The following is a 12,698-nucleotide window of genomic DNA, read 5'->3' as shown; positions in this document are numbered from 1 at the left end:
AACGTGGTTGCGAAATGAGAGCCGGCAATGGTAATATTAGAGCTTGTGAAATTTTCATAGACACGCAGTAGAGAGTGCAATATTAGTAAAAAAAAAACAACGAAATCTGCAGTCTTAAGAAAGATTTATAAATCAACCAAATCCTCACGTGGGTTGCATCGAACTATAGGATCGATGACCCCTTCTTCCTACTTTGATAAAGAATGTAATTAGACGCTATTATCAATTGATTTGAATGAAATTGCAAGAACTATCATAACTACTTGCTTCCGATTTGAATCTCCTCTGCTAGGCAATTGACTTCTTTCAGTACATGGTCAGCCTTTAGACAGCCCACAGTAAAGACCCTAAATTCTGGCGATAGCAAATAAGAAAACTACTTCGCAATGGCAAAGTATGTCAGACATCAAGGTGTTTATCAAATACTATAGTTCAACTTCTCGTGGATACCGCTCTGATAGCCTTAGCCTTTGTGGCGGAAGCGTATGGACCGAGATAAACGCTATATCACAATCTGTAAAAAGAGTCGAACAGTTCCCCCAACCAGCTCCTGCACCAGTTGTGCAAAAAAAGTCCCAACCACTACCCTTCAACAGGTCCTGGTCAGTATGAGCAGGAGAAACTTTCTTCTTAAGTGTAAAAATCTACGAAGTGATTGAGAATATCGTGACCTTCAAGCTGAAGATGGCGAGCAAGGTGAAGAATACGAGGATATTTGTCGAATGTTGGCATCAAATTTTGCAAGGCAAACTGAGTTAATCATCGAACTCGGTACCTCCTCCATTATTATGGTTGAGATAGGTCTTGTTGATATCCTGAAGGGCCGCGGCAACTGTTTTCATCGTTGGACGATCCTTCCTCTTATCTGCCAAGCAATTAATGGCCACCTGTGCTACTCGCTGTATGGTCGGTATTGATTCCTGGAACTCCTCCATAGACTCCTTGAGTTGAGGATCAACGATCAAATCCAAGTTTCCTTCTCTTATAATGGGCAGAGCATAAGCTGCCAAACTGTGCTCGTCACCTCTCGTGTAGTCAAGAGGCTTCTGCGATGTGATAAGCTCCAGCAAAACCACACCGAAACTGTAGACGTCGCTCTTATCTGTCAAGTGGTAGCTATGGAAGTACTCGGGGTCCAGATAGCCAGGGGTGCCCTGGACGGCTGTTGAAACATGCGTCTTCTCCGGATTGGTTAAGCGAGATATACCGAAGTCTGCAACCTTGACAGAAAAAGTATTGTCTAGTAGAATGTTTCCTGACTTCACATCACGGTGATAAATGGGAGGTTGTGCAGCAAAATGAAGATAGGCAATTGCTTCAGCAGCCTCGGTTGCGATTTGCAAACGCTTCTTCCAATTAAGATTCACTCCAAATCTTAGTCTGTGCAAGTGCTCAAATAGATTACCATTTGGGATGTACTCGTACACAAGAATTGGAACTTCCGTCTCAATGCAGCACCCAAACAGCTTCACTAGATTCGGGTGATTTGTCTTCGACAGTATTGCTATCTCGTTCAAGAGTTGCTTCTTGCCAGTCTTACTGATAGCATTCGACATTTTGATGGCAACATGGACCATCCCATTCCTTAATGTGCCCTTATACACCGTTCCAAAGCCACCAAGGCCAAGAACAAGGTGCTCACCAAAATTCTCCGTTGCTTTTTCAAGCTCCCTCAAAGTGAAGACAGTAACTGATCCATGTCCTTGCGCTATTGAGGATATAACTTCCTGGAGATTAGAATTGGAGGCCCTTTTCCTAAGAAGTTTCCTTCCAGTACCTTTCCGCTGTTTATAGCAGTAGCATGCACCAATTGCTCCAAGCACAACCACCACGCCGATGACAACTGTAACCATGCAAAACAGAATACATAATTAGTGTTGTGCAACCTAAACTTTGCACACACTATGGAAGAAAAATAACATTAAAAAATTTGAATAAATCAAATAAAAAAAGGTTCAAATTGCTGAAGGCACTCTCAGAAGGTAACTGTGCTCAAACCGGCAATGATTGCGGTGTTATTGTTTTTCTCCTGTGCAGGAGCATTGGCAAGATATCTCCTGCCAGTTGTCATAGCGTAGTCGTGGACGGAAACTGCAAATCTTTGGCCAGGTTCACAGTTGGAAACGCCTTTGGAAGTCATTCCCCCATAACCGAAAAAGCTTACACCTGAAGCAGTTAAAGTAACCTGGTACGCAGACAAACACTATTTCAAAGAAGCCTCTGGCAGTACTTTCCAGGATCAAACCATGAACCGCATGTTCTCGACATACAGTTGAACTTCAGCTACAGGCTTGGACATTTCATTGAAAACTGAAACCTTAACTCTTAAAAACACGTCGCTTCCTCAAAAGTAGCGTTCGAAGTGGTGAGACTGTAACAATTAGCAGAGGTACAGCATCATTGATACTTTCGTATTAACCAAGGAAAGAAGAAAGTTCACTTACATGGACAGGACTAGAGGAGTTTTGGTCAAATATGGGTACAACACCAGTAAAATTGCAGGCATCGAGGGCTGCTTGAGAGTCAACTTGAAATAGAACGCGTGCACCGGGTCGAAAATTAAATTCTGCAGCAAGTATGTGAGTAGGGTTAAGAGCAAAGAAAACCTTCCAATTAGTATCGTAATCCCAACATTTGAGAAATCTCATTTCTGAGGGTGTCGAGGAGAGACTGGAAATAATAGCAAAATTAGTAGAGTTTGAGACGCCAACAGTTGAGAGACTCAAAAATAGTAACTCTACGTAGGCATCTCTATAAGCCTCTCATTGATGGATCTTTCACTACGCAAGAACTTGTTGGAGTAGAACGGAACAACACTTCGTAATAATGTGAGCATCTTCAGAACAAAAATCACTAAACAAGACCAGATGAAGCTCATTTCCCCTTCTCTTCAATTTTTCGGGTATTAAATTACAATTATGAAAAAGAAAATACAATAAGAAATCAGTTTGCAGAAACGAGGCATTTCTACCTAGCCAAAAACATACATAAATTGAGAGATTTAGAATTTAATACTTACCAATTATATCATCACGAACTAGACTTTGAGAAGCAGCCCAACCGGCATAATCTTGAACGAGTCCCGTTGCAGTATTGAAATTTGTCCAGCCTAAGTGCCCCCCTACTTTCACTGACTTGGCATGTGCATGGCTTGTTGAAGAATGCAAAATAATCACAGTGGCAAGTTGATATAACTAAATTCGTGTGCGATAAGCCATCGTAAATTCCATGCCAATCCCAGTAACCTGCCTCTGTTTCTGCACACTTTTTCAAAATACGCAGTCAGTTCAGGTTTAATAACTTCGAGCTACCAGATCTTTTAAAAAATGCACGCAAAAAGCAGCGAGTTCTGCCGTTTCCAGAACACAACCGTCCGTCGGTGCAAAAATAACGAAAGAGTAACGCCACATTTCCACGCAGACTTCCGAAACTTCACAATCAACAACATTAGGACTAGCCTTGGACAGTTTTACACAAAAGTCGTTGTGAGAGGTAGAAGAATAAGATTTCAACAGCCAGAATACGATATAGTGAAACGGACAGAATCCACAACCTCAAAATCCTCTGCATTGCGCTTTTTCAGGTCTCGTCTTACCTAAACCCTTGTGGACGGAGCTTGCACGGTCTGCGATGAGATTCACCGACATTAACATGTGGCGTCCCTGAGGCGCACAAACTCCTTCACATTGGTTAGGTTCATGGCACCGCCCTTTGCACAGAATCCGGACGAATACAAGGAGCACTTCGCTATCCAAGCCCTCGAAGTCAATTCAGCATTCCAACATTGGCGCTCCGACCTAATGCATGCTCCAAAGAATGGTAACCTGGCGCATAATTAATAAAAATTCAATAGAAATTAAAATCCCAGTTCAATCACTATCAACGGGCACTGGTGCCACTACAACATGCAAACGGCCTGTAAACCAACAAACCGATTTATCACAGTGCGCTCAAAGATTCTAACAACTGACTGGATAACGCCACAACAGCCACGCTCCACGATATTGACAACTTGGAGAATCTCTCGTACGGTGGGACTATGTTTACCGCAACTCAGATTTCCGTTCGTAATATTCAAGTCTGCAAAATAAAACTCCACCACGATTGCTCGAGTGAACAGTTCGGCTACCACACAAGCCATCCCTTGCAAACCATCCCGACTTCCGGCATCATGAATATTTTTCTTATGCAGTGAAACAAGAGAGGGCAGTTGAAGAGAGCTCGGAGGAAAGTGGGAGAAAGGAGATTGAAGTTCGGGCTTACGCATCCGGCGGAGGAAATTCCGGCACTCGCTGTTGGCCTATTTTCGCCGTCTCGGGTCTAGGACGATCGTGCATGGTCCACATTAGCTTCGAGAAAGACATAGTGGAGGCTAATTTTGGCACTTCACTGGCATCCGAGATGGTTCCAACGCGATAGGCACGCACGACCTTGGTGCCGCATACACCCGAAGATCTTTTGCCCAGCGATGCCTCTGACTCTAGGGTCTCCCTCCGGTGGCGATGGATGCGTGGCGATGGAGTCCGACGCCGTAACACTCTCAACAAAACACATTCTGAACAGTAGACTATAATCATATGCCCATTGGGCTCCGTTCCTTCCCCCCTTGTCTGCCCGAGTTTCCAGGGCATGTGAAAAAATAATCGAAGAAAGCAAAAGGAAAAAAGGAAAAGAAAAGTGATAAGCGGCACTCACACTCTCGTTTGTAGTTATAGTGAGTATATTTGGTTATGAAGGAATTTTTGGTTTAATATTTTTTGGGGAATGTTAAATAGACACATGCTTTTACTAAATAGGTCCATCTTTGATAAATGTGGTTGGATTTTATTGATTGCTAATTCAATAATGGAGAAATGATCTAAAGGTCATTAATTTTTTTCTATTGATGGTTAGGATAGGTGGATAAATTTAGTAAAAACTTGGGTCTATTTAACTTTCCCCTATTTTTTAACGGTCACTCAGACTTGTAACAAAATACATTACTTGGCTCCATGAAATTTTATTTTATTATATTTGCCATTATTGTTCTAAAACAAAACTATTGGATCTATTTAAATTATAATTATTTGAATATTTAGAAATTTATAAATATATATATATATATATATATATTTAAAACAACATGTTTACATTGTATTTTTTAAATATTTATAAAATAGTTTATTTTGTTACAAATAGATATATATATATTATATATAAATTAAGTAGAATTTATGGAATATATTATTTTAAATAGATTTTAAGAATATGTAGATTATTATAGTTTTTTAACTAAACTTTCTTAAGAAATATTTAATGCTTCTTGAAATTTATAAAATATTATTAAATGTATTGTATCATTACACCATGAGCTTTAAAAAATGGATATTCAAGCAAGTCAAAGTAATGTAAAATTTGTTTTAATTGTTGGTGAAAATTTACTACCCTTCATATTTAGGACATATTGCATGCCATATTATGTGTACATCCATACATAAATATACTTGTTATAGTCAACATTCTTTGTAATTTGATTAATATTGACTATATAATATTTTATAATGAAAATTTAATAATATCAAAATAGATTGACTAAAATTTTAAAATTATTTCAGCAAGGTTGACGATAAGAAGGGCTGACTTCACTATAAGATGTGGATACTGTATTTGATGATATTAAAAAAAATATTATTTGAAGGCAGTTATGAAAGCATTAATATTATCAAATAAATAGATGATTTTTAAGATCTTATACAAAATAGAAATGAAGGCTTAAAAAACCTATTAACTACCATGTAAGGATCTATTATACTTTGTACCAAATATAAATTGGTAAATTTTGCACTTCATTCATTTATGTAATAACTTAATTATTCTTATTGGAACTTACTCTTGAAAGGTGGAGATGATGTAATAGATTTCTATATTACTTAAGTACCTCAAAATAAGTAAGGATAAGTAAAAATAATATTTAATAGATAACAACTTTTTAAAAGAATATTGGAGAAGCCTTCTAAATAAATACTAAAATTATTGAGTCTATTAAATATGTTATATGGCTATTTATTTAAATGTAATATCATAAATTCATACTACTATTCAAATAAATTATTTTAACAACTTCTTGTAATATATACATTGGTACTAATAATTACCTAAAAAAAATGAATTAGATAGAAATAAATATAAAAAGTTTTGATATTATTTTACAAAAAAGCTTTTTAGAAGCTTTATAGATATGGATTTGACTTTTTAAGTCTTTGTAGGTGACTTGTAGGAGGAAAACTTGGCCAATAAGTTAGCTATATAGCATACATGTTCGAAACTTGTCTTGAAAGTTGGACACATGTTAAATGACTTATAGAATATTGCCACGTATCTCTTTAATTTGATATTATATATGGAGGCAAGAGTGAGGCCTTCTTCATTCTTGTTAGCACCTTTCTTATATTTTTGCTTAGCTCAAGTATCTCTAATATATTTACATTTAGTAATAGTCATTCTTTTTTCTATCTTGTAACTATCTTTAATTTATCTACTTTCTTTTTTAAAGTATCATAAGAGTTTTTTACTTCTTTAAAGCTTTTTTATAATTTATTTTCTTAATAGTTTGACAAGAGTGCTAATTTAATATTCTTTTTTTGATTTAAAAGTAAATATATTATTTTACTTTTTATTATTATATTTTAATAATTATAGACTATCCACATTTGAATCAATTTTTATTTTATCTAAAATTAAATCTTTTATTTAAAAAAATATACTATTTTATTTTATAGAAATTTTAATTTGATATTAAAAATTGGAGATTATTCTCTTGTACTTTGACTTTTATATTTGTTAAAGTGGACTATTATAGAGACAAAATAAATAAATAAATAAATAAATTATAAATTTTATTTTTAATAAAAAAATCTATTTGTAAATATTATTGATCTTCATAAGTTTTTTAAACTCTTAGAGTAGAAATTTTACTAATTACCAATATTGACTATAGAATTATATTAATTTTATGCCTATATGAGGAATTCAACAATAAAATCAATGTTTATGCTAAGAAGTTGCGCATTTGAGAGAAACAAGAAGATCCACTTTATAAGTAAATCCAAAAAGTCTCATTATTACAAATATAAAAGGCACAAAGATTAATATGGCTATGAAGTTTGATTAAAAAAATATCAATTTTTTTAGAATTTTTATAACAAGTCAAGCTAAATTTAGCTTTGTATGGTTTTCAATTATAAGAAGATATAGATAAAATAATTATATAGATAATTAAAACCATGCAAGTTTCTAGAATTGGGATTAGGTTAGCGGATTAGGTAGGAACCACCGTAGAACATTCTAAAAAGGATTTAGGTCGATTATTTAAATGAGACTTATCATAAAACCTTCTAAAAGAAAGCTTAGGGCGGTTATTCAAGTGGAGCCTACTATGAAATCTTCTAGAAAAAGAATTTAAAGCGATTATCTAAGTGGAGTCCACTACCTAAGAACATTTTAGAAAGTCTAAGGTGGTAGGATAAGGTATAAATAGGACTGGCTAGGGCCTTTTGGAGCATCTAGTTAAGTATGGCTTTAAACTTTTTCTCTTTGTTAAGTTTGGTTTTTCATCTTTTTATTCAATTCTATTCTGTTCTATTTTCGTTTACTAACTTGTCATTCATGTTCTATTTTGTATAATTTCATTGAGTTCTGTTTTCATTTGTTTTGTCCTGTTTTGTGATGAAATATTATGTTGTTGTAGAATAGAAGGATCTTGAATTTTTGAAATGGTCTGATCCTATTTCATTCGTATCAAAGTGAGTATTAGATTGTTTATTTTTAGTAGTATATTAATAGTCATTGTATAGTCCAAGGTCAATTGTTGTGGTCTCATTGCGTACTGAATTGAGGCTACTATGAGATATTCTTAAAAAATCAATCGGGAGATGAAAAGATATTACAATAGTGGAGTCTAGTGGAGAAATTACAGTATAACAGATATGGTTGAGCAATCCCAGATGGAAGCTCAAATACAACACCTCTTAGGCTAGATGGCTATTTTGCAAGGACAAATGGAAGCCTCAAGGACAAGAGAGTCGACATCTGCTAGGTTGAAATTGAGTAAGCCTTGTACATACTTTGGAACTTCAAGACAAGAAGATATATGTTAATGGCTCTTCAACATGTAACAATACCTCTAACTATTTAGGGCAAATACCACTAAAAGAATTATATTTGTAATTAGCTATGTAAGGGATGTAATAGCCATTTGGTGGCAACATCGAGTTCAAAGCTATGGAGCTCAAGGTGAATTTTGTGATTGAGAGGAGTTTGAAACCGAGTTGAGTAATCAATTTTGATCCGTCAATGCAAAAAAGATAGTACTTGATTAGTTGGCAAATCTTACACAAGCTAGGTCGGTGCAAGATTATGTCTCCCAATTCAAGTCCCTATATTTCTAAATTTATAATATTTCAGAAGCAAAGATGATGGATCGATTCCTATGAGGTTTAAAATCTAAAGTCTAGGAAGATGTAGAGCTAAAAGATCTACAAACATTTGAAGAAGCAATTTGGATTGCAGAGAAGATTGATGCTATAGATTTCAAGAATTGTAGAGCACGACCTATAATACAAAGTCTTGTATCGCTATCTAATATTACAACACAACAACCAATACCAATAGAAATTGATGCCTTATAAGGATCATTGACACTACAAACATAACAAATATTGGTACGAAAAAAATTGTATTTTTATTGTCGAGAACCAAGCCATTAGATCAGAGGTTGTCTAAAATATCAAAGTATAAGTACGAGTAAGACAAGGCGTACTTACAGTCTCAGAACTCATCAAGCCGATAATGAATTAGAACAAGAAAATGAGTCTCCCCAGTAAAAGTGCCAAGGGTCAATACTAAAGGTAGCTACTATCTGTCAAAGACAAATGTCATAGCTTCAGACAACTATCAAAAAAAGGTGACTGTTGCATCTAATGGGACTATTAAGAGGATAACCATGTCGAGTACTCATAGATTGGGGCTCTATAGAAAATTGCATCTCAACTAAAATTATCAATCAACTTGGAATTAAAACCAAAAAAATCAAGGAAAGAAATATATACCTTGTAAATAACCAAGAAAACGTGTTAAGTAAGATGTGTGAAGAAGAAACCTTGAGATTGACAAACATCTACATTTTAAGAGAGAGATTCAAAGTGACAAAGCTAAAGTATGATAATATCTTTGATATGCCTTGGCTAGAGATGGGAAATAAGAAAGTTGATTGGATAGCAAGGACAATCTTTTTTAAAGATGGAAGATGCAAGGTAACTCTTCGCACCTCTATATCTAGTGAAGAGGAAACATAATCTTCAATAAAAGACTTACTTATAGGGACAACCTTTATGAAGAAGCAATTATAGCATGAACAACTGGTATATATGGTGGTTCCAAATCTCATGTGAGTGGTGGAAAAGACAATCAAAGGCATAAAATGGACAAAGCATCTTATATAAGAATATTAGATATATGACTTGTGATGTCTATAGTCTTCCATCTCCAAACAGATGGACAAATAGAGCATGCAAATCGGACCTTAGAGGATAAGCTACAGGCATTTGTGGCAGTGTCATGATAGAATACGACTCTATAGTGAAACTATAATCAAAATTGAATTTCTAATTAGTATCTAATTATCTTGATTCAATAATAATTTGAGGTATCTAAACATGGCTTTTATAAAAGCTTCTTAGGTTATTTTTTAATCTTAATAGTTAATAGGTTGAAGGTTAGTTAGTACTTTTACCTTGTAGGCTATAGAGATTCTTTTACTACCTTAGAAAGACCATAAATTGATAAAATTAAGTTAGAAGAGATAAATAATTAGTATGGTTGATACTAGAGTTAACTTAAGAGTAAAGTTGAGCTAAAAAATCCTTAAGATAGGTTAGATTGATACTTGGCGGTTGACCATTTGTGAGACAAGGACAGAATCAGATTTTCGGCCATTAAAACGACCTCTTAGGGTAAAATAGGGATTCATTCAAAGATTAAAGATTAAGGTTTGAGAGATAAGTTGGAGCTTGTTCCAAAGACATAAGGCTAGTTTTAGTAGGATTTTTTGAAATTTTGTAATTATTATTGGAAGTTAGAGTTTGTATTGGCAACTTGAGATTTATAAAATTAGGGCTAGCATTCTCAGCTAGTATATAAAGTTGATATCTCATTTATGATTTAAGTTTTGATAGTGCTTAGTTGATTAGGTATTCTAAGTATATGTGAAATTTTGTGATAATATAATACTGAAATTTGAAAATATCTGGATTTTGGTACAAAAACAAACTAAAAGTTGAAAGTTTGAGGTTGGATAGGATTTCTATGATATCTAGATATCTACTAGTTGGATCAAGATAAAATTTGGCATGGTATTGGAGGATTTGAAGATCAAGCTACATACCAATTTTGAGTCGAAATAAATAGTAAGAGAAAGAAAAATCACTACTGGAACTTCTACATCACCTTTCAAGTTGGTGACTGAGTGATATTAGTGCAATTTTTGAAGGTATTCTTATAAGATGAAAGTTGGATTGAGCTTAAATTTCTTGAGCATATAGAAGACTTAAATTGATAATTTCATGCAAAATTTTACATCAATTCAACAGCCAAATTAGAAGTTACAGCTTTTCAAACTCATTAATTAAGATTAGGACTTACAAGAAAAATCTAAATTGCTTAAATATGAAAGTAACAAGATAATTGAGATTTATGTATGATTGAAGCTACTAAAAAGAGTATTTTTTAGCACTTTTGAATTGAAGTTTGGATTGTATTCTTCTCATATAGATGAAACTTATTAGCATTTTTGGATACTTGTGAAATACAACCTTACTTTCCACAGCTAGGTGTCCGGTGTATTTTCAAACAAGACAATATGTAATACGGAAGGGATTCATTATAATAATTGGGATAAATACTTGATACCCTTGATGTTTGCTTATAATGATAGTATTTAAGCAAATACTAGTCATTCACCATTTTTCCTTAATACCAATCAACATCCAATTACGCCAGCAATTCTTCATTGTCCTATTGATACCAACAACTCGACAATAGAGGAATTTATATAATGGCTTACAATGGCCTTACAAGAGGCATGCCAACACCTCTTTATTACACAAAATTGACAAAAGCAGTATGTAGATAACCATTAGCAATACAAGACATTTTGAGACGATAATGAGGTATTATTCTCCAACTCCAACTTACCACTTACTACATCAACCCAAATCCGTAAACTAGTACCTCAATGGCTTGGACCTTTCTATATTTTAGCACTAATATTTGATGTTGCATACCACCTTGAGCTTTTGCTATATATTTGTGTCCATCTAGTCTTCCTTATTTTACAACTAAAGAAATTTCATACTGGGCCAAAGCGCTTTCTGGATTGACATCAACCACCACCACCACCACCAGTTGTAGTTAGTGACCAATAAGATTATGAAGTGGATAGCATTTTGAAACATTACTATCTTTGTGGTGGTAGTGGATGTCTACAACTTTAGTACAAAGTTCTTTTGAAAGATTATTCCATTCACGATGCAATATAGGAACCTGCACAAAACCTCATCCATTGCCAAGAGACAATTTGGACACACCATTGAGAGCAAAACAAAGACGTTCCACGTTAGTAGAAGAGGATTAACTGTGACATAGTATAGATAAGATAATTATATAAGTAATTAAAATAATAGAAGTTTTTAGAATTAGAGTTAAGTTAGTGGATCAGGTACGAACTATTGTAGAATATTCAAGAAAGGATTTTGGACAGTTATTTAGATGGGATTTACCATAGAACTTTCTAAAAGAAAGCTTAGGATGGTTATTTAAGCAAAGCCTAATATAGAATTTTCTAAAAAAAGAGTTTAAAGTAATTATCTAGGTAGGATCTACCACCTAAGAATATTTTAAAAAGTCTAGGATAGTAGGACAAGGTATTATCATAGACATACTCATATAAGCCAATAATTACATATATAAATAGGTAGAAGTAAGTAAAAGTAGATAAAAATAAATTAATTCTATAGTATTTGATATGGAAGCTTCTTAGAAGCTTTATAGATGTTGCTTTGACTTTATAGATGTCTTTAATTGACTTTTTGGATTAAAAACGTGGTCAATAAGTTGGCCATGTGCCACACATGTTGTTAGCTTAAAGACCAAGTTAACAATGTGGCCCACACGTAGAAAAACTTGCCTTCTAAGTCAAGGCATGTATCCTACAAAGTCAACACTTATTGAAGGTCTTATAGAATGTCGCCATATAGCCTTTAGTTAGATAGTATACATAGAGAGAATAGTAACGCCTTCTTCACTCTTGTAAACTCCTTTTTTGTTTCCAGTCTAGTTTCAAGGGTCTCTAATTTTCTTGGCTTTTGGCAATAGCTATTCCAGTTTCTCTTTCAATATACATACTTGTTTATTTATATTTTGATACCTTTTTTTGAGTGAAAGCTCACTTATCTGAATTGCTTTTACATCGAGTTCTTGTCCTTAAAAGATTGACAAGAGTACACCTACAATATGAAAGCTTTGTCTAATCTTCATTAAGAGTGGGTTACCCCTTTTTCTTGATAAGACATAAGCATATTAGAAGTTGCGGATTATCCTCTTCTAAACTGATATTGTCTTTAGTATTTTCTTTGTTCTCAAGTCCTCTCTTCTATTTTTTTTGA

At 34.2% G+C, this 12,698-nt stretch overlaps 1 protein-coding gene across 7 annotated transcripts; it reads right to left on the bottom strand.

The window, feature by feature from the left end:
- Positions 1-107: 107 nt before the first annotated feature.
- Positions 108-4,559, bottom strand: LOC112293447 (wall-associated receptor kinase-like 14). Of its 7 annotated transcripts, none has more exons than XM_090257120.1 (7): positions 4,264-4,530; positions 4,048-4,080; positions 3,596-3,824; positions 3,020-3,264; positions 2,445-2,566; positions 1,999-2,185; positions 108-1,843 (listed from the first exon to the last, which is right to left on the bottom strand). In XM_090257120.1, exons 6-7 carry the CDS (start codon positions 2,138-2,140, stop codon positions 756-758), a joined length of 1,230 nt encoding a protein of 409 aa, XP_090113246.1. In that variant the 5' UTR covers positions 2,141-2,185; positions 2,445-2,566; positions 3,020-3,264; positions 3,596-3,824; positions 4,048-4,080; positions 4,264-4,530; the 3' UTR covers positions 108-755. The 7 variants fall into 7 exon arrangements, with proteins under 7 accessions (XP_090113246.1, XP_090113250.1, XP_090113248.1 ...); XM_090257124.1 differs by having other exon boundaries at positions 3,020-3,257; XM_090257122.1 differs by having other exon boundaries at positions 3,020-3,257; positions 3,596-4,080; positions 4,264-4,559.
- Between the last annotated feature and the right edge of the window lie 8,139 nt (positions 4,560-12,698).

This window comes from Physcomitrium patens, chromosome 16 (genome assembly GCF_059467195.1).
Source record: "Physcomitrium patens ecotype Gransden chromosome 16, ASM5946719v1, whole genome shotgun sequence".
NCBI classification, from domain to species: Eukaryota; Viridiplantae; Streptophyta; class Bryopsida; order Funariales; family Funariaceae; genus Physcomitrium; species Physcomitrium patens.
This window is presented reverse-complemented; position numbering and strand designations above follow the sequence as displayed.